At 38.6% G+C, this 23,518-nt stretch overlaps 1 protein-coding gene across 2 annotated transcripts in view; it reads left to right on the forward strand.

Moving 5' to 3' along the window:
• The window catches only part of COL28A1 (collagen type XXVIII alpha 1 chain), a 145,704-nt gene that overhangs the window by 22,925 nt on the left and 99,261 nt on the right, over nt 1-23,518 (forward strand). For both annotated transcript variants that reach the window (XM_036328086.1, XM_036328085.1), the window contains exons 8-11: nt 385-411; nt 4,810-4,854; nt 8,307-8,351; nt 9,416-9,469. In XM_036328086.1, coding sequence (XP_036183979.1) covers nt 385-411; nt 4,810-4,854; nt 8,307-8,351; nt 9,416-9,469 — 171 coding nt within the window. The remainder of the gene's footprint in view (nt 1-384; nt 412-4,809; nt 4,855-8,306; nt 8,352-9,415; nt 9,470-23,518) is intronic.

A 23,518-nucleotide genomic window follows, 5' to 3' on the forward strand; every position in this document is an offset into this window, starting at 1 on the left:
AAAAATTCTCAGCTGTGATTGCTCATAGTTCATTTAAAAGTCAATGTAACAATTTGAAAGGACCCTTGCAGGTCTTCATTTGTACAATGAGTTTCAGTGTCTAGTCTCTTCTTCAGTTTCAGGCCAAAGGGCAAGAATTTGGGTTTGAAAAAATACCTGGAACTGAAAGTAAATGTAATACATGGAAAATTAGTTTCTCTTCTCCTTAGTAAATGCACAGTCCCTAAGTGCAAAGAAAAATAGCCTAGTCTATACGGTTTTATTTTCCAAGACTTTACAGAGGTGTTTTATTGTATGTTATAAACGAAAAACATAAAGTACTTCCTCTAACTATGCCTTCTAATATCATATTTCACTTTTTCTTTTCTTTTTTTTTTTAATTAGGGAATTCCTGGGTACAAGGGTGAGAAGGTAAGTTTGTAATAGCAAATAGACCAGATTCCAGAAACATCACTGCATTGATGTACTGAATAAAACTTCCTTTCCTTTATTTTTGTAAGTCGGGATTTCCTAACTCGCAAATACAGTCTTAACTATGTTGACACAAAAAACCTATATAATAAAAGGCTAATGTGCAAATCGACCTAACAGTGGAATGACGGGTCGCTATGATGTGCACTGACCACCAGGGGGCAGAGGCTCAACGCAGGAGCTGCCCCCTGGTGGCTCAGGCAGAAGTTGGGCTCATGGCTGGTTAGTATAGCAGTGGTGGTGGGAGCCTTTCCCACCTCCATGGCAGCACTAAGGATGTCTGACTGCCAGCTTGTTTATTTCTTTTGAATCAGTCTGTTAACTTCTTTTGAACTAGTTTGATCAGTTCCCTAACCTGTAATTTGTAAATAATCTACCAACCCATTCCTTTCGTGTGTTTGTCACTCTCCCCCCAGACATCCCCAAGGGTTCCCAGACTGTGAGAGGGCGCAGGCTGGGCTGAGGGACCTCCCCCCCAGCTTCCCAGTGTATGAATTTCGTGTACCGGGCCTCTAGTAATAATACAACTTAAGATCTGGGTGTGTATTGTAAGGGGTGGGAGGTGCCTGAGATTGGTATGTAGTCTCTCTGAGCTCTGCAGACATGAACAGAGAACCCCAATTTAACAGCCATGTAGCACAGGTATCCAAATGAAAAGTGTCCATGTACAAACTGATGCAGAAATACTGCAATTAGTTTGTTCCTTTGCTGCTTAACTTCCTATAAAACCTAGGCACCTAGCCCTCCTATAGGAGAAAGATGATTTATGTTTGTTAAGCAGTGAAGAAACACGGAGTTTGGTTAGGCATCTGGGTAGAGACTGTAGCAGGGAGTAAATTTGACAAACACACAGGAAAGGAATGGGTTGGTAGATTATTTGCAAATTACAGGTTAGGGAACTGATCAAACTAGTTCAAAAGAAGTTAACAGGCTGATTCAAAAGAAATAAACAAGTTGGACTGGGGCTCAGGAACCTTTGAGAGTGTTTAATGGTTCATTAATAAGTCTGCTACTGGTCTATTATCAGACCTTCTGTCTGAAATCTGAACACATCCTTACCATCCATTCCATCCTACAGGTGGTACAACCCTCAGATTTGGGCAAGCGGCCTGCACTTCAGAGGCCCTGCTTAAAGAAAACTAACTCGCATAAGTAATTTAACTGTGCCCCCACTCCTAACCCTCAGAGCCAGGATTTGCAGGGCAGGAGGCCTTTGCCCCCATGGCCTAGGTCCTAGGTCATGCTTTGGTAACCAAGACCCCAAAAATCCTTGCAAAGTGGTCAGAGCTGTTTGCTAGAATAGGAGGGAGCCTTGGAGGCAGCCTTGTGCTGTGTGGGCACCTCCGTGTACACACACTTACAGCATCTTTTGCTGCGGAAGGAACTGGACGTGGGAAGTGAAGTGGGGGCTAGGCTCTAGGCTGGGGCTGTACTCCTGCATGGACCTCTTGAGGAATCCCAAAATTCTATGATTTAAAATGTCTTTTGAAGGCTTATTTGTCAAGAAAGGAAGCTAGAACATGACTAGTTTATTAGCTTGATTTATAACTTCCAACTATTTAGATACATTGTATGTGGGCCTCTGCTTGTCCTCATCCCTGAGCTCTGCACATATTAGGGGTAAACCTTCATACAGGAAAAGAAATATATCCCCAGGGACTGGAAACGTTAGGCCTAAAAGAGGAAGAGTGTAAGAAATGCCGTGATTCTGCCCTTAGCCATAAGAACCTGGAAACTCAACCTCTTGGAGTGTCTATTTCATCACCCAAATGGAACTGGACTAATCCAGGCCTCCCTAATTTTCAGACACTCAAACGAAATAATGGATGTGACAATAAATTGTTTGCTTTTTGCTGGTCTGTAAGTGTAAGGTGCTATCAGGAAGAGACAGGAAATAAATGATAATGTGGGGAAGTTTAAAAAGTTCCATGATTACAAAATTGTCCCATATGTAGTTGTGAAAAATTATGATTTACACAACGAGCTAACTATCAACACGAGGAAGATTATGTATATTATATAAGACAATATTCACTTAAACTTCTGGGGAATTATAGATTCACTGGAGGAATTCGCATTTGGAAAATACAAGCTGTCAGAGCACAGCGACCCTGACCCACCGACATTCAAACCAGAATTTCAGCAGGAGCAGTGGCATCAGAAGCCAGAGGCTGGGAACAGAGCTAATCTGTTTGCAGCTTTTTGAAGCACTTTCTCTCTGGAACTGTGTCATGTGGCCATTCCACTGGGACTAATGATCACACCAAAAAAGAAAATGCCTTTGCAAAGGCAAATAACATGAGTACAATATTTTAATTGATGGAAATCTGCACCCCTCTCCCCCCAACAAATGCTGTTCCCCAGGACCCTATAGCGAACAAATCTGTCTGGACTAATGGAATGTGAATTCTGGCCAAAATACTTTGGAGTGTATTTATGGTACTTTTCTCTTTGATATTTTGCTGGTTGACTCATTTTATTCCCATCCAACATTATTAAATTAATTGCCTTCTAATAGATTCTTCAAGAGTGATTTTCCATTTGCATTCAGAAGTAAATGTCCGACTTGTCCTAAGAGAGGGCTCAGTTTTTCCTGGGTCAGTTTGACTCACATGATGTAGAGAGAGAATAGATTGCTTTTGAACAGAGGCATAGCTGGACCTAAGAATCGTGCCTTCCTCTTTCCTACTCCAGTGCCAGCACTACCCCAGGCAGCACCCTAGGCAGAAGGGTGGAGTAAGTGGGAAGGAACCTACAGACCGTGGCAGTGAGCTTTGTTCAGCTGTGGGTGGCTAATGGAGAACATGGACCTGAGGGTCTGACGGACTCAGCTTGTGGTCGTGGAGAAGTTCCTTAATCTCTCCGAGCCTCATTTTCCTTATCTGTGAATGGAGACATATCTCCCTGGCAAGGCTGGTGTGGGGATTAACAACAATATAAAGGCTTTGGCACATACTGTGCATCCATAGTTGCTGGTTACCCTTCTTGGAACAGCCGCTGTTCAAAGTGTGGTGGGCAGGCGGGCTGTCAATCTGTGAACTGTTTGTGGCTATTTTGTGGAAATATGGAAGTTTCCACCAAAATATAAATCCAATAGACCACTAAGTACACTGTTTAGTTCAGCTGACATTTATTTTTCATAGCAAGACTTCCCTGATGAAGGAAGCAGGGCACTGAAGTCCATGTTAGTGCACGTCCCTTATGTCATTGTGCAGTGGCACTTTGAATAGCACACTTAGAGCAGCACATAGAAAACAAAGCAGCAGCAGAAGCAGAAACTAGTAGTGAGGGCACTGGACTAGGAGTCATGGGCTAGTATGTGTATTCAAGTACATCTCCAATTGAGTTGCCTTATCTTAAAAATATGAATTGGTCTGCAGCTCAGAATATATACATATATGAAAGCTCTTTGAAATTCTAACTTTAGCTGTTATCCCAATAGACTCTTTTGCATTTTGGTTCAACTATTAGAAGTCTTAGAAGTCCTGAGCAAGTTACTTAACCTTTTTGAATCACAAAATTTCATACTGTAAAATTGGGCTAAAAATATCTACCTCAGACAGTTGGTGTCAGATGAACTCAAGCTAATTTCTAAAATACCATTAATAATAAACTGTGAAACATAATTTATATGTTAGTTTTTTCATTAATATTCTAGGAAAGGCAGGACAGTGGAGAATGATGATGGAAAATGCATAGTGTGCTGGCCACCTCGCCCCGCTCTCTCGCTCTCATAGCAGACCTTGCTCATCCATCATGGCTCCTTTCCCTACCAAGTCATGACATGGTCTCAGGACGCTTCCCTCACACTCTCTAGGCAAAAGCTACTACTCGATCAAAGTTGGTACTGAGCATGGTGTTGTGGAAACACAGCCCTGAGTCTGGGTAGACCTGGATTCTGATCTTGATTCTTCTTCCTAGCTCTATGATGGAGAGAAGTTATCTCACTGAGCTAAGTTTCCTCATCTATAAAATGAGAATTCTAAAACTGATCTCATTGGCCTATACTGTGGATTCAGTTAAGGCACACATGCAAAGGGCATATAATATATGGTAGATGCTCAGTAAACCTTAGCTTTTCTTTTAATTTCATCCATCTCTCAACAATGTTAAGCCTCATTAAGTGGTACCAGTGATTTGATTTTGTCAAGTTAAAGATGACTCATGGATAAAATTTTTCAGAGTTCAATGCCCAAACAACCTACAGGATTGAGGATAAAACTGGGTATAATCCATCAGAATGCTTATGTCATAAGATTCTGCTGGGAAAATCCTTAAGAGGAAAATCATAACACTGAATAACTACAAATGTCTTATTTTATTTTATTTCTTTTTTAGGGTGTACGTGGAGAATGTGGTAAACCAGGAATAAAAGGTGACAAAGTAAGGAACATGTTTATAAAATGCTAACAGCTGCTATCCTTTGGGGCTGAGTTTCCTTAGGAGGGAATTCCTGTTTCTATGAGTCTGTTTTTGTTTATTTATTTGTTTTGTTTTGTTTGAACAGAGACCAAAGGGATGGTTACCAGAAGGGAGAGAGTGGGGGATGGGTATAAAGGGAAAGGGGAAGATAGTCAACAGTATTGTGATGAGTTTACATGGTGACAGATGATTACTAGAATTAATGGAGTGATCACATTGTAAGGTATAAAAATGTTGACTCACTACATTGTACACCTGAAACTAATATAACCAATCTATACCAACCATACTTATTAAAAAACAACAACAATTGAACGATTAAAAAATTACAAAAGTAAATTTCTGGGATGCATTATGTCAGTCTCACTACTGGAGTTGGAGATCATCGGCTCAATTTTCAGATCAGTCAAACATGAAGCAAAAATAAAGCCATACCTAAGTTTAATTAATAGTGCCCCCAAATGCCTTTCTTATGGACCATTAAGTCTTTGCTTTGTGGTACCCTAACCTTTGAGGCCAAGCCTACTGAATGTTACAGTGGAAAGAATAATTTAACCAGCAAATAGTCAATTCAAGCTCCAATTGGGAACAAGTAGAACTGTTTTCCATATGTAAACACTGAGAACAAGCACCTTCCAAAGCAGAGCAAAGAACTCTATGAAATAAGTTAATAAAATAGTTATAAATAATGAGGCAGAAGCAGACACAGATAGGGGTTTGAAATATGGAAAATGCAGCAAACCACGGACAATTGAATAGGTACTTACCTTTCATTAAATGATAAATATGAATAAAGTATATAAGTTGGAAACAATATTAAATATGTTAAAGAGTTCCTTAATGGGCCAGAAATGCACAGAGAGTGCATTTGAAATCCTATATAATAAAAGGCTAATATGCAAATCGACCAAATGGCAGAACAACCAGTCGCTATGATGCATACTGACCACCAGGGGGAAGGTGCTCAATGCAGGAGCTGCCCCCTTGTGGTCAGTGCACTCCCATAAGGGGAGCATCACTCAGCCAGAAGCCAGGCTCACGACTGGCGAGTGCAGTGGTGGTGGGAGCCTCTCTTGCTTCTGCGGCAGTGCTAAGGATGTCCAACTGCCAGCTTAGGCTGGTTTCCCGTGGGGAGCGGGCCTAAGCCGTCAGTCAGACATCCCCTGAGGGCTCCTGGACTGTGAGAGGGTGCAGGCGGGCTGAGGGATTACTTCCCCCCCCCCACCCCAGTGCACGACTTTCATGCACCAGGCCTCTAGTATAATAATAAAAGGTCAAACAAGCACACAGAAAAAGTAGTTTTCATTGCAGTTAAGAACTATTAAGAACATGCCATTAAGATACCAAACTCAATATATATATTTTAATTATGGCAGAAAGTCAAGGAGAGAGAATGAGGCAGAAGGTGAAAAGGAAAGGATAGGATAATGGCAGTGGCATATGTAACTAAACACTTTAAATAGCTTGAGACTTCCCAAAAGCTTTGAAAATGCTGAAGAGTGAAAGGTCAGGTGGATCTGAAAAATGTAGGCTTGGTAATTATCTCTGGGCAAAATGGAAAGTATAATAATGAGTGGATTCTTCCTGGAGGATAACTAAAAATGGGAGATGGACCTGGACTCAGAAATACAGAATAAAGGACACATATAGAAGAAAACAAAAATGAAAGTTAAATAATAACTGGGAAAACTATTTGAAATAAACATGATTGATAAAGAGTTAATATCATATTTCATTTCCTAAGATGCCAAGGATTGTTAAATGCCCATTATATTTTGTGCCAAAAAGAAAGAAAAAAATACTTTCAATTATAAAGATGCAATTGATTGTAAGATGTATCCCAATGTCAGAGATGTGAAAATTTGAAAAATGCATGTCTCGATGTCAATGGAACATAGTGTTCCTGATATGAAGAATTCACATAATTCATAAGTAAAATGTATAAAGAATCAGAAAATCAAACAGAGAAAATAAAAATGGCTAATAAGTGAAAAATTATCCAATGCATTGCAATCAGATAAGTAAACTTAAAATATTAAAATATTATTTTACCTACCAAATTAGCAAACACTAAAGTAATATATACTCAGAGTTGATGGGGATTTTATAAGATGAAGATATGCTTTCTCTACTCAGGTAGTGAAAATGGAAACCTGAACAAACTTTATGGAGAAAAGTTTCATGTTTTCTCCCCATAAAAAGTGAGAGGCAAGAGAGAGTGAGAGAGAATTGTAAATGTGCTTATTGTCAGTCTCTGCATCAGGGATCCTTTCTAGGAAATTATCCTTAGGAATAAGTCAGAAGTTGGACAATATGTACTAGTATATACAAACATGTTCATGATAGCATTATTTAAATAGTAATCATCAAAATGAATTTAAATGTCCACATTAGGGAAATGACTAAGTAAATCATGATTGATTTATATTCTTCTTAAAAAATATATTTTTATCTATTTCAGAGAGGAAGGGAGAGGGAGAGAGAGAGATAGAAACATCAATGATGAGAGAGAATCACTGATCAACTGCCTCCTGCACACCCCCTCCTGGGGATAGAGCCAGCAACCTGGGATGTGCCCTTGACCAAAATCAAACCCAGGATTCTTCAGTCTGCAGGCTGATGCTTTATCCACTGAGCCAAACTGGCTAGGACTGACTTATATTCTTGAATATTATTCACGTTATGAAGAGTTCTTAATAACATGAAAAAATGTTTTTGATAAAACAGAAGGTCAAATAAATAAGACACAAAATTGTATATATATTCTGATCAAATTATTTGAAGAAAAATCTATTGGGAATAAAATTGGATGAAAATATGTTAATATCAGTGTGAAGGGACACATACACAACAAAAGCAGAAAAAAGTTGAAATCTGAAAAAAAAAAGATATTAGACTATATTTTACTTTAATAAAAATAAACCTTTAAGGGGTTTCCTAGTTATGGAACATACTGAAATATTTTCTGTTAGAAGAGTGTTGAGTACAAATAGTGTTTTGCCAAGTTTCATGTCTTGAAGATGGGCAAAAGAGTGATCTAGACATTGGAGAAACTCACTAAATTAATTTAACTGCCATTACGTTGTTGGAAAAAACCCCAATATTCTACCAAGCTTACTGCTTTCTAAAGAATCTTAAGAAATCATTTACTTTAATAAAAATATCAATATATAGACCAAGAACTTACATCTAAAATTATGCTTTCATGGAGTTTGTTTGCTAAAGGACAATGTGACCTCCATTTGACTTGTTAATTAGGATTATTTCGTTAACAATTAACATGTTGGTTTTAATGTTTGGATAACCAGGGAAGACTGGCCCTTACAGAGAACATATTCCCTCTCTTCCACCTAAAGTCATTGCACTTTGAAGATGGATATTTAGAGTGACTTACCATCAATTTTATTCCACAGGGATCCCCCGGGCCATATGGATCAAAAGGACCCAGAGGACCTCAGGTAAGGAGGCTAATACCAAATCTAAGTCTACACTAGAATCACCTAGGGTGCTTTTTAAAATCCCTTTGCTCACTTGCACCCTCTACTAATCCAATCAGAATGGCTGGAATTGGAGCTAGGCTTCAATATTTTTAAAGATCCCCAAGCGATTTCAATGTGCCACCAGGTTTTGGAAACCACTACCTTAATGTTTTATTAACCAATTCAGGCTCCCTAAAGATAGGTACCAGCAGGGGAATCTATTTAATGACTAGTTGAAGGGATAAAAGTTTAAAAATTAGCATCTAGGAAGACTGATAAAATCAAAGTAGTTAAAAACAAAGTGTAACTGTTTTTTACAGCGCTACTATAATATAGTTGGAGGAGCTATGCATTTTCTCTAAATTAAGTATTTGTATTGTTTTGCCACTATAAGTAGTTGATGCTCAATAACATGCAATGATTCTTTAAGGCATTTATTTAGGTTAGACATATCTAGATTTCAAAAACTAATATGGCTGATTTTTTTTCCAGTCTGTGAACTTGCCTCATCTACAGTTATAATGGGGGGAGGGTATATATGTGAGGAGTTAATTTCAGTATTTCAAAAAGTCTATTGAAAATTATACTTTTACCCAAGATTTTCTAGCCAATAACTAGTTAACCATCAGCTCCTTTGTTTTAACCTGGAATTGTGTCAGGGTAGGATAGTCACTCTAGCTATCACAGGGTCATTGGAAGTTGCAACTCTCAGTTATATATGCCTTAGATATATTTTTAAAAAGTTGTTTATTTGAAATCTTTCAAAAAAGAGATCCAGGTCAGGAATAAGGTTGGAAATACAGGTTTAGAAAACCAACCTCTCATTAATAAATGTTTGCTCTCAGCTGAAGTACTATTTTAGAAGATACTTATTTGACATGAAGAATTTCACCTCATTCCATTTCTCAATTGCATGTAATTACAACTTAACTGAGTTATAGTCTGAATTCTAACTCTGGGATCTCTAGGGACCTGAACAAATGATTCATTCCTGATGGGCCTTTTGTACACAGAACTAATTCTTGGTTTTCATCTTGGAGCAGGGCATTAGTGGACCTCCAGGGGACCCAGGCCCGAAAGGATTTCAAGGCAATAAGGTAATCCTATTCCTGGATTAAAGACAGGCAGAGTGTCTTTCTCCTAGTAGGCCATGGTAATGCATGTTTTTATTAGGCAGAAGTCAATGCACTCTTTGAGGAAGTATCTTTGGAAATACAAAATAACTGCTGGTGTATGCACCGAATCATGTTCAAGTACACGTAGGAAGTCATTGACATAGTTTTATAATTTATTATATTATTCAAAGGAGCATTATTAAAAATAAGCCATTAGAATCTTTGCAGTGTTTCCTTTTTTACTTCTGCCATTTAGTTATTATATGGCTCACTAGAAACTGATAAGTAGTAACAAGTAATTCAACTCAACTGCCTACTTCGCACATATAATTCCAACTCAATATACAGCTTATAAAGGAAGAGATTTGACAGCTGTTATACCAAAAGAAATCAAGCTTTTCTCCTTTTTTTTTGGTGTTTTTTTAAACAGGGTCATACCATGCTTGTAATGCCATTCCACAGAAAATCAGGCAAGATAGATAGGGAAGGGTTAATAAGAGCCAAGCAGAACAACCAAAAGATGCTATAAGAAGGATCTTTAAGAGACTCTTTATAAGGTTCTGTTTTCTAATGAGCGAGGCCATTGATTTGCTGAAAACAAGCCTTTTAGTTCCTTTTTAATTCTTCTCAATGCTTAGTAAATTTCACGGATATAGTAAGTACCCAATAAATGGAATTGAGTTAGCGACTGGCGATCTGTGGAATTTATGGCGGTAATAACAGAGAAGGTGCAGTCCCCAACAGACCCTAGATAAAACCAATATTTTAAAAGTACTATTAAATTTAAGTTGTGGGGAGTAGTTGAGCTACTCCAGTGTTCTTTTTTTCAGAGGAAAGGGAGTGACAAGTGTAGTGATTTAATGAGATAATGGCAGTGTGTGATTCCCCAGGCCACTTTTAATTGGCAAATTAAAATAGAATGGGCTTCTCAGCAGGAGCGTGCTCAAACTTCATCAAGGGGAAGTGTCTTCTCCAGTCCTTGCCTATGATTAATTCTCTCTGGGGGAAAGAAATGGCTCTTTGGAATATTGAGTAGAAGGTTTTTATAAAATTGCTTTGGCTGTAGGTAAAATCCTGCAGCAAGAAAAACATATATTTTGACAGTTTATGCTTATTTCTAGGATTCTTTTTTACCTAAGATGATAATTTTCACATGTTTGTGAGAAGCTTTAAATCAGGGGTCAGGGCTGGAATTTGCAACAGTAATAGAATTACAGAATTTTTGAGCCACAAGGAATATTAGAGATCATACTGGCCCAATGTTTTCATTTTTGAAAATGTGAAGCAAAGTCTGGAGATCATATGGCTGGCCTGAGGCAGAGGCAGAGCCAGGTCATCAGCTGTGGGGGGCACCGGGAGGAAGTGGTAGGTTGGGAGCAGGCATGTGGCTTTGGGAGATGGTTGGTGGCAATCCATAAAAAGGTGACCATTTGATCACATCTTGTTGTGTCTCCTACAATTACTACTTATGTTTTCCTTTTCAAATAAATTCATTTCAACAAAATTTAGCTTTTCATTCCAACCATGCATTAATTCTTTGAAAGAATAAATAAATAAAGAGTCAAGTATTTGGGAGAACTTGTAAAGTTCTGACATAAAAACGTTTCATGCTTGACTTTCACAACAATGTCATAAAAGGAGTGTTGTTTCAAAGTATTTGAAGACTATCAATTTTCCAAGGGTGTCTCTTAAAAATTTTTTTTAAATTATGGTAAAAGATATATAACATAAAATTACCACTTTGATGTTAATCACAAATTTCACTGCCAGGTGAACACAGTTCATTGTCACTTGAAAAGATGGCAATTTCTAGAGCATGTTCAAAGTTGGCAGGAAGTAAGGTGAGAATGAGTTATATTTTTCCTTTTAGCTATATTTCTGGTCACAAGTGTAGTGGTCTCTTGATGTTATTACTAATTTCCACTTCTCTTTGGATCTGTCAACCAGAGATGCATGTCACATTGATTTTGTTATTTTTTAAAATTTTATACATGTATGAGTGTATCGTATTAAAAGTCAGGTTTCAGGGAATAGTTTCATTTCCCATCCCAGAATGTACTTCTAAATCTTACAGACTTAAACTATTTTATCCTCAATCTAAAAATAATGTTATGTTTTACAGTAACATTTCATCCATTACCGCTTTATTACAAAATGTTAAGAAATTGCTATTGCAATTTTTGCAAAAAAAAAAAAGCCCCATAAAATCCATTAATTCTGTGTTTTCTAATGGGCAGAGAGAGGATTATTTATTTGAGAACTTCTATAATAATAGATAACACTTATTTACTGATTATTTTCTATGGTGGCATTTAAATAAGTTCTAAATTCTTATTTAACATAATACCACCTTTTGAGGCAAGAGAGTTTAGGTACAGATTAGGCACAGAGAGTTTAAGCAATGGGTCCAAGTCTACACAGTGAGTAAGGGACAGAGTCAGGATTCAAACCCAGCCAGTCTGCTCTTAACCACCATATTATATTTATCCCCTTAGGAAAATTGCTCAATTTCCAGAATAGTCAACCTGAGGCCAATGCATTTCTTTTGGACAGTATGGAATATGCATGTGTGTCCAGTTCTAATGTACCCTGGCTGGAAACAACAGTCTGTTAAGGGGTGCCTTCTTACTTGGTTAAAATGTTTATCAGGAAAAAAAAGGAAGAGAATTGTGTGGGGGAAAAACTCCCAGTAATGTGCTCTTTCAAATACTTGGTTTCTTACAAGACCTTAAAATAAATACCTTTAGATCTGCAACATTTATGAATATTCCCTGAAAGTTTCTAGATGTGGCCTGCCTGTGCCTTTAAATTTATGAATGGTCTCTCTCAGGAACTACAATCTTATTCTATTGCTCTCGTGGTTGGATTTTCTTCATCAGAGAGTTTGCAGTCAAGGTGGCCAAAGAACAAAAGGGGAAAAAAATAGCGTGTGATAAATAATAATTTTAAAAAAGTGATTCTGGCCTTGTTTCACAAATCATTTCTGTCATTAATATTTTCCACATGTAATGTAGCTCCTATGTTGCCCTGAATACCCTTGTTTCCTTAGCAACAAAACATTGCTGTTCCTCACAATGAAACCTTGGCTCTAAGGGCACCTCAGCCTGGCTCCCATACATGAGGGTCACGCAGTGGCATTCATAAGGAGAACATGCCATCCATCTAGAGACGGATGGGATGTTCTCCTTATAAATGCCAAGAAACTTATCCTAGGACGCGACTGAGAGTGTAGCTGTGCTTTCTCAGTAAAAGCTGAGTGCCTGCTTCCAAGGGCTGCAGTGGTGGTTCGGGTTGCAATCACATCCGGCCATGGAATGGGCCCTCTAATAACTGGAAAGACTGGCTCAAGACTGGCAGGCCTTTCCAATCACAGAGAACAAATTACCAACATTAGTTTCGAACAAGTAAAAAGAGCATGGTGGGTGTGCAAGCCCACATTAGGTAATTTTTGCCATTTCTTGGTGTTTTTCTGAGGTAATTCTGAAAAGAGTATTTTTTTTCCTCAAGTCTCATGCGAATTTGCTCTTTCCAAGACCCTCTTTGTGCCCCTGAAGGAGGGACAGCTCACTGCGGCTTGACCAGAACACAGGTTGTGACGTGTTGGAGTCTCCTAGTGCCAGTGCTTCAGTGCTAAGGACAAAGGACACTAGGAAATATCCCCGATGTATTTTCCCAAGACAAAGTACTGAGTGTTAATGCCCAAACAATTAAACGTATCGTGATCTATTATATATTAATTTATCTCAATAGATGAATTGCGTCCCTTCTTCTAACCTCTTCTATTGTTTTACTCTCGGATGTCCCTATATTTCCTGCAGGGTTTTCTTTCCCCTAAGTGTTTTCCTCTTGTGCTATACTCATAAGCAACTCAAAGTCCTTTCATGTATGAAGCTTGGTCTTACCTTACGTTCAGCTTCACTTCTGAGATGTTAAGAAAACCCATAAAGAAATGTCGCCCATCTGGTCCAATTGAATAAAGTGGATATGGTCAGGGTAAATAATCTCCAGTGAATCAAACATCCATCATCCATCAAAAATGAACAAAGGGCCTAGTATTAATGAAAAAACAGAACCTATGTTTCAAGAGGAGTGATGAGGGCAAAGTAGGCACCCAGAACACACCAAAGTTCTGCACCACACCATGATTCTTAGACACCCCCCTTCTCCTTATCCACTCTGCCCAGTTGCCATTGTTTTCATCCCATATTTGGTGGTTCCCAAGCACTGTAGATATGTTTCAAGTAGCTGGTATTTTTATGAAGTTAAGTAATAGCTAAATATACAGATTCTAAAATTAAAACCGTAAGCCTAGTAAACATCCCTATACAACATCCTATTTCCTTCAAAATACTCTATGAAAAGAGATCATTGTAAAAAAGAAGGCTATTTTGCTTGGTAGTTCAGTTTGCTCATTAAATGCCAAATATGAGTGAATCATATGGTACTTGTCTTTCTCTGACTGGCTTACTCAGAGAGCAGGCAGACAGCTCTGGTGTGTGTGTGTGTGTGTGTGTGTGTGTGTGTGTGTGTGTGTGTTGGGGGGGTGTTGTTGGCGATACTGGAGGGATTGATCAAAAAGAAGAAAGAGAGAGAGAACTCATGGACAATAGTGTGGTGATTGGGGAAGGGGGGAAGTGGAAGAGGGCATAGAGAGAATAAATGGTGATGGGGAAAAATAAATTAAAAAATATATTTGAAAAGTTTGCATCTAAAAAGTGAAAAATAAATAAAAAGAGGACTACTCATCAACCTTTAGGAATGCATGCAGATAATTTTGATAGCCGGCAGTATGCTAATCAAGTTTTCTTTGAGCTTCCATGTGTTAAACATTGCCAGCCTTCTGTCAGATATAAACCATTGACAGGAGAATCAGACAGATATGTGTGGGCCCATATCTCTTGTAAAGAAAAAGCTAAAGCAGAAGATCCAGTGTTAGGTCAGGAGCACAGAGGTAAAAAAAATATCATATGCATACTCACACACATTTAAGATAAGCAAAAAATAAGTATTCATTGACTGAATGAGTGAAAGGCTTTCAATGGAATGAGTTGTCAACAGTAGCATACTGCAGGCAGGTCAAACAGGCAAGAGCCGAAGGAGTCAATTAGTTTGTCAATTTTGAGGTTATTAGAAACCTTCAAGAGATCAGTTTCAATAGAGAGATTGAAGATGATGATGGATTGTGGAAGGAATCAGAGAGAAGGGTGCAGTAGCAAGGAATTTTGGCCATTCTTCTGAAATATTTGGAGAATAAAGACAAATGGAACAGTGGTTGACATAAACCATCAAAAGTATCTTGAGCATTAAATAATCTGTTATTTATACTTCCACTTTCCGTTCAGAGTAGCATGAGGACTTGGAACTTAATTTTATTTTATAGTTCATATATACAAACTAGATTGTTTTTTATAAAACAATATTTTCATTAGAGTACAATGTCAATATTTAAGAACAGAAAAATAATTGATGAAGATCTAATAGTTTTAAAAGTATATTGTTGTTTTGGTAATTATTTAAATCATGATTTGACTCAAAGTTAGCTTAGTAGATTTGTAGGTCAACCTACTAAACATAACTAATATTTCAATTGTGGTTTGGAAGTAGTTCAATGCCGCAAATATGAACAACTGTGAAGAATTTTAAACCTTCTCCTTATTTCAGTTCTCACACAACTCAAAAACCTAACAATTTCCTAACATTATGATGTTGCTTTCAACCACTAAAAAATCATGATTTGCAACAGGTTATAATCCCTTATAACCCCATGGGAAGTAAATCAGTTGAAACATATGTGGATGTCAACAATTCCTAGTGCTGTACAGAATAATAAATCAAACAGAAAACTTTCTTTTTAAGTCCATAGCTCTCCTGAGTGACTGTATTCTTGGCTTCATGTAAAATGTTTTAAGTGCAAGGAACTAGAACATGTCAGCTTTCCAGTTATCCAAAAACAATAATGGGCCCTCTGGTTCAGACTAACAACTTTGAACAAGGCTGTGACGGCTCAGTGTAGAGCATTGCCACAGGAAGAATCCCTTTTGCCATTTCAATGATAGATATCTGTTTAATGAAGAATCAGAACCAAGCTGCCAAACTCTGTGAATGTTTTTCCTTCAGAGATGGCCAAGTCTAAATGCTATTTCTGCCCTGGGCCCTATAATTAAAAGGAAAGGATAAGTAATCCAGCGATTCTTGTGCAAAGGGCTTTGTCCTACATGCACATCTGCCCATCAGGACTCTCAATTAGCTTGTTAACTCACTTGACATGAGACAACTGACAGTGACAACGTGAGGTGGCTGCCAGAACATGTGGGATGCCAGCCAATGGCTTCAAGGTAGCTGATTTTCATTCCCAAATCTCTGATGCATGTGGTTCTCAGCAGACGGCCTATATTGTGTGGGAATGTGTGTGCAGGAGTGTATGCAGAGACCGCTAAGGTGAAAACTCTGACAGATAGAGAAACCAAAATGCTGTCAATAGTTCCCACAAAGGTGCTGATCTATCCCATGTGCCCAGTCAAGCTGGCACTAATGTGAAATAGAATCAGCTACTACAACATCCAGAGATGTCGGAATTTTAAAAATGAATAAAATCAGTGTCCTTCATGAATTCAAGTAAGTTGCAATAGTAACACTGCAACAGGGAAAATTAAGTTTATTCCAAGGATAAGGTACAATATACATAATATTTATCATTTTAACAGTTTGTAAGTGTACATTCAGTGGTATTAAATACATCACCACTGTGTAAACCCAAAACTTTTCCATCATCCCAACATAAACTTTGTATCCTTTAAACAATAATTCTCCTTGTCTCCCCTTGTCCCCAGTCTCCAAGGCAAGTTTTTAAGAAGCATATTACACTGTCATATGAACCCATCTCCTCATAAATTGATTTTTTGTTCTCTGATTTATGGAGAGGGCACACTCGAATATTTTCCAGCTACTTATTTTGTTCTGGAGAAGTCCAAATAGTGGCCACCAGACCTGTGATTCTTAGAAGCTCTCTCGATGGGTTGTTGACTGCTTGCTTCTTCCTTTTAGGGAAAATTACACACAATGCCTTAGACTTTTTGTGTGATAAAGTATGACTTTCCAATGAAATCGAACCATATGAATTGCCATTTTTGTAGATTAAATGTGTTTGAATGTTGTCAATTTCACATGGTTTAACCTAATGGCATTAAAGAAAATGAGTTATGCGTTACTAAAATCTGGTGCAATAGTATAGTTGCAATTATATTATTCACCAATTCTTTGTTATTATGAAGTTTTTTCTTCTTTGGAGGCGATAAGTAGGTGGAGTGTATGAACTGTGGTCTTTTCTCTTAGTAGAAGGTATTTAAAAAAGACTGCAATTAGAGATTTGAATAATGGTGGTTCCAAACTCAGTATAGGTGATTAATAATCAGTTTATATATGTAGGAATTATATTGTGTGATCATAGTATTGCCAGTTATAATTTACATTACCTTTACCACTAATTCAGTGACAACACTGATCCAGGTAAACATAGAGTGTTCCTGAAATTACATGTGAGTCAGCTTGTATAAAAGTGTATTTCCTTTTGGCTTATACTGTATTTCAAGATCCTTTGTCTTCATAGGATGGATCTTCAACTGTGGATGGATTGAAACTATCTGACTTTTGTGTTTTTCTTCCTATAACAAAGACATGAATTTAGTCTTTGATAAGATGAATTTTTAAATACTTTAAGAATTGAGAAGTCCCAAGGGGCATTTTGCATGGTGGTTAGAGAACTGGCTCTAAAACCAGACTGCTGGGGTTCAAATTCAGCCTGCTGTTGTATTAGCTCTGTGACTTGGGCCAGTTACTGTTCTGCCCCATGCCTCAGTTTTCTCATCCATGTAATGGGTTAATAATAGTACCTACCTCTTAAAGTTGTTTTGTGGCTTATATGAGTTAAAATATGTGGAGCACCTAGGGTAGCACTTGTTACATAGTAAGTGCCATATATGTTGTCAGTAATTACTCAGCAGTTAAGAACTTTGAAGACCACTCTTATTATTAATGCAGAATAAGACTAGCTTGATATGTTTCTACATAATACTTTCTTTCAAACAAGAGAAATTAGTGACTAAAAATAGAGCTTGATTTAGAAAGTATTTGATAAATGTTAGTTTCCTACCCCGCTTTTCCTTCTTTCCAAAAAAAAGGCCTTTCTTGACTTTTCCCCAAGTCTTTGTATAGAGCCATCATGTCCCTGAGTTTTAGCTAAGAGTGTATCTTGGCCATACTTGAACCATTTTGCACTTGCAAAATGCTCATCCATCATTTTGTTCCAGTTGGAAAGTATGAGAATATTTGTCCCAATACTTAAAATATTAAAGTTGGTGCTACACAAAGCTGGGAAATAATGGAAAGCAGTTGCTAAAACATCCTTGTAATGTTAAGAAAAGGTCAAGATCTGATTAAATTGTTCATAATTGTATTATTCAAAAAATGGTGAAGTTCTATTTTCAAAAATGTCCAAGAGTTTTGGGCAACCATTCATTATTTATTATCTTAGGAAAAGAAAGAATGTTGGTTAGAGTCAGTGCCAGGAAATAGGAGCGTTGGGTTTTCTCTAGCTGGACTATCCATCCAACTTAGGCCACCTATTAGAATTTCATTACTCCTTCAGCTGAAAATAATATGAATTGTCTCTGATAAGTATGAAAGAGAAACTGCTTAAAAGGTACTTGATATCGCTATGGTGGAAACCTGAGTAAACTAAGGGCAACTCCAGAGGAGCATTTCCAGTCTCCCAGCTCCCCAGCCTAGACCAGCTTCCCTGTTTTGTTCACCTCCTGCAGCTAGTACAGCACCCGATCCCTAGCTGCTGCTCAGTAAATGCTGCATGGATGGTTGAGGGAATGATATCAACTGGCTGAGCACTGAAAATATGAAACTGAGCAAGATCACATGATGTCCTCCCCACAGTCTAGGGGGAGACATATTAACTAAATGCAAAGTTGCCATTATAAATAGTGCTCAGTAAAAAAAGGGAAATGGTGCTATCAGTACCATTTCTATCATAGGGATTTCACCCAATCAGAGAAGCCTTCTCTGAAACTATACTGCTTAAGATAAGAGCTGAAGGATGAATCAGGGTTGACTAGGAAAATGCAGAGGTAAGAACATCCCAGGTAGATAAAATAGTGCGTGCAAAGATGCCGTGGCAGAAAGGAACGCTGCAAGTACAAGGAACTACCAAGGTCCGGGCTGCTGGGGTGGCATGCGATGAATCCACAAATAACAGATGGGACTGGAAAGGCCACAGGAACATACTGTACAGGAGTTCACAAGCCTTGTAAGGAGCGCTGTCTTTACCCCAAGAGGGAAGGGAAAGGCTTTGAAGGGTTTTACTCAGATTAAAATGAAAATGAAAATGAACATGAAAAGATTGCTCTGGCAGCAATGTGGGGGAGGAGGAAGAAATTGGAGTGTGCTGAAATGGACACATGGAGAGTACTGAGGGATTAGTTGTAATCTGAGCAAAAGATGTTATTAATTTGGGGTAGACTGTAGAAATATGATAGAGAATGAAAGAGATGGATGGATTTGAGAGAGACTTAGGAGGCATATTGATAGGCACTGGTGATGCATTGCATACAGTGGATAAGGGAGAGCGAGGTGCTCTTAGGTTCTAGCTTGACCCCTGCAGGGATTGGGGTACCCTTTCCTGAGACAAAGAATGCTGGGAGATTATAAGATCCGCAAGTGGAAGATTATAAATTAGTTTTTGGAAATATGAGTTCCTTTTAAAATTCTCTTTTCCCTGACTTCCTTTACACTGTGCTTCCACTCGCACATCACCTAAATGTTGGTACTCTCCATGGTTCTGACCTGAACCTCCAGCCTCTTTGATCACTCTAACCTTGTGCTGTCCAATACAATGGTGACATATGGCTACTGGGCACCTGAAATGTGGCTCAAGCAAATTAGGATGTGCCATAATTGTTAAATACATATCGGATTTCAAAGACATAACATTAATAATAATGAAAAATAAAAGTAAAATAAGCCAGTCAGTGAAAGAAAAATACCTTACGATCTCACTCATTTATGGGTAATAAAGAACATTATAAACTGATGAAAAAAAATAGATACAGAGGCAGAGAAGCATAAAACAGACTGTCAAACTACAGCAGGAATGCTGGGAGGATGGGGGGGGGGGAGTTAAGAGATAAACTGAAGGACCTGTATGCATGCATATAAGTATAACCAATGGACGCAAGACATTGGGGGTGGGGGTGGGGGGAAAGGGCATGTGCCGGGGGGTAGGGTATGCTGGGGGAAGGTCAATGGGGGAAAAAAAGGAGACATATGTACTACTATTTGTAATACTTTAAACAATAAAATATTTTTTAAAATTAATATTTTTAAAATATTGATTACTAGAGGCCCTGTGCATGAAATTCATGCATTAGAGGGGGGTGTCCCTCAGCCTGGCCTGCACCCCTCTCACAGTCTGGGACCCATCAGGGGATGTCTGCCTGCCAGCTTAGGCCCGTTCCCTCCAGGAATAGGGCCTAAGCTGGCAGTTGGACATCCCTCTCACAGTCCAGGACCCCTCGCTCCTTACTGCCTGCCTGCTCGCTGCTCCTTAGCACTGCCACTGAGGTGGGAGAGGCTCCCACCACCGCCACTGCACTTGCCAGCCGTGAGCCCGACTTCTGGCTGAGTGGCGCTCCCCCTGTGGAAAGGCACTGACCATCAGGGGCAGCTCTTGCATTGAGTGTCTGCCCCCTGATGGTCAGTGCACATCATAGTGACCAGTCATTCTGGTCATTTGACTGTAACAGTCGCTTAGCCACATATCTATATATCTATATCTATATCTATATCTATATATCTATATCTATATCTATATCTATCTATATCTATCGAAAGGTTGGGTTTAGTAAAATATATTATTACTTTCTTAATGTGGCTTCTAGAAAATTCAAAATCACATGTGTGGCCTACTGTGTGTTTTTAGTGGGCAGCATGGCTCCAGACAGTGACCCTTATATTACCTCATTCCTCTCCTCTTGAGTCCACAGAACTGTTTACTGCCCCCAGAACATTTCAAATCATTTTATGTCTCATATGCTTTCCTTTTCCTGAACTTTTGTCCCCTCTTTCCTACCAGATAAGATACGATTCCTACTTCTTTGTTCAGAGCACATATCACCTCTACCAAATGAAATTGTCTTACTTCCTTAAGGCAGAATTAAACATTTCTGCCTTGGAGTCGTACATGCTCTGTTAGTATCTTTATTATATCTAATTTACATGCATGTATCTTTTTTTATGTTCATTTTTCTGTCCAGCCAGATTGTAAGTGTCTGAAAAGTGCAGGTGCGATCTGATTTATGTCTGTAATTATGTAACCGGTCCTCGGCATCAGTTTGGTGCGCAAGGAAAGCCTGATGAATAACAATTGAGTCTACACATATTAAACAGCTACCATGTGACGGTCATGACTTAGATGTCCTACAGACAATACCTTAAATCCTCTCAATAACCCTGTAAGGAAGATATAATTATCCTCATTTTGCATATGAGGATCTTATGAAAACTCGAACTGTTAGTAAATTATAGACCTAGGATTCAACTGCAGTGAATAACTCCAAAGCTACAGTTTTCCCTGTGATTTCTTACATGCTGAAAAAATAGATTAAAAAGTGGAAATTATATTCCTATACCATAATGTGGAAAAGTACCTATTTCCTAGGGTTGTTAGAAGATTAAATGAAATAGTGTATATAAAGTATCAGGACAGTGCTTGGAAATAGCTGATTTAATTAATCATTGGCTTCCTTCAATCTTGAGGCCCACAATATAGAGGTCCTTAATTTCTGAGGAGGACCGAAGTGGTCTACCTAACTTCTGTGATGCCCCTACACATGCTCACACACATTTACGCTCATATGGAGGTCACGAGAAACGGCCCCTCTGGGGCCACAAATTTTACCCAGTCCTCTTTGTACATGCCTCTGATGGTAAAAGAAAGTGAAGTAGAGAAAGTATAAGTAATTCTTGGGGCATTCAATCTGTGTGTGTGTGTGTGTGTGTGTGTGTGTGTGTGTGTGTTTGTGTGTGTGTGTGTGCACGCGCGCGCACATGCATGTCTTTGGTGAGGTTTGGGATAAGAATAATAGCAGAAAAGGAATCAAGCCTGGTGTCTTACTAGGGCTATAGTGCCTTGACAAATTCCCAGAAAATCATTCCGAGTAGAATGCCGACTCTCCTCTTCTTGCTCTGCCTCACCTAGCTATGGTACTTTACAATCAGGACCACTTTTTTTTTTAAGCACCTCAGGAACCTTTGTAGGAAAGTGAAAAGGGAAGTATGAAAAGGTAAATACTGGTATTCATTGTAGGGAAATACTGGTCTGCAGGTCCTATGTTGAAATGCTAGCTCCTGATGAATATCAATCGAGTCTACACGTAATAAATAGCTACCATGTGACTGGTGAGAGGAAATGTGAATATATGTTGCTATGGGGTTGTCTGTGTTCAGGTAAGGGAAAACAATCCCTTTGTAAGCTTCAGATCCTCATAATTTCCCCCAAAAAGCAATATTAAGAAATTTCTGTTGCTATTGGTAGTTGACTAAGACTAAAAGGGGATCTTGGGCTCAAGAGTAAGACAGTTACTTCTCTTGATTCTCCTGATTTACACATTTCAAGGTAACAACTGAACCGATGCCTGTGCATAGCCAGAGGAAACATTTGTTTTAGATCAAACATATAGGCAAGTACTAAGTAGTATATAAATAGAATAAGGGAACTTAGGGCTTATTATTACTACTATCATTATCATTTTATTAGTGTGTTTACCTTTCAAACTAGTCCTTTGAGTTGAGGGACTATGTCTTAAACATCTCTGTATTTTGTTACCCTCTATATAGAAGTAGTTGGTGTTCATTTACTGAGTAATGGAGAGTCACCATATGCAGTATAATTGCAAGGAGATTCTAACTTGAGTGGACAGCACATGAAATTGTAAGGAAAAGGTTCTTTGAAGTGAAAATTTGGATTCCTTAGGAAACGGAATCTTCTCTAGCAGCTAAATCAAAGTTTAAGATTAAGAGAACAACTTCAAGTTGAGGGATAAGTTTTAGTCTGATATTAGATAGAGAGAAATTCCATGGCCAAGAACATGTCAAAATAACAATGGCAATTACCTAGCTGCTCCAGAAAATTTGATCGATATAGACAAATAAGTGCAACCTTGAATTTGAAAGTGGGAAATTGAAGTTGATTTATCTGCCAGACTGACTTGTACTCAAAAGGATAAACAGAAGGTACTTTTAAATTCAACCCACTCAAATGCAAAGCATCAGAAACTCTAACAATCAACCGATTCTGAGGTCAGCTCTCTGGGACTCAGGTTCCTCGCTGGTGCGTGGTATGAGCTTGATGTTCTCATTCATTCTATAAGGACTGACTTCGATGCCAGGCCTGCTACATGGTGGACCGCATTCACTGAAGATGCTCTGGCTTCTAGTAACAGGCATCTTGACTAATAGTGACTTGAATTATAAGCACTCTTTTTGTTGAGTAAACAGAATGTTTGAAGGTAGGTAGTCCAGGGTGGAATCAGTAGCTGAGTGAGGTTCTTCAGCAGCCAGGCAGGCTCTTTGAAGTTTATGCTGCATCCTCTTCATCATCTGAGAGATCATTGCCTCCTGGCTACAAGACAGCTAGTACAGCTCCAAGTAGGGAAGAAGAGTCAGAGGCAGATGGTTTCTCTTTGCATTCAGTAAGATCCCTACACCTGTCAGAACTCAGCCAAACGCCAACCTAGACTAACCAGTGGCAAAGGGAAAGGAGATTCTAGACTTGCATTGGACCAATTATCATTCATCCTACACCCCTGAAGGCAAAGAATAGGTTCCCAAGACCTGAACAGCTCAGAGTTCTAACAGCAGGGAAGGAAAGAGGAGAGAGGATGGATATTGTGTAGAAAATAAAACGTGTCTGCCAGAAACACTTACTAAAGCTTTATTGAATGTAAAAGTGAGGCTGCATTATGACTT

This window comes from Myotis myotis, unplaced genomic scaffold (genome assembly GCF_014108235.1).
Source record: "Myotis myotis isolate mMyoMyo1 unplaced genomic scaffold, mMyoMyo1.p scaffold_m19_p_11, whole genome shotgun sequence".
In the NCBI taxonomy this organism is placed as follows: domain Eukaryota; kingdom Metazoa; phylum Chordata; class Mammalia; order Chiroptera; family Vespertilionidae; genus Myotis; species Myotis myotis.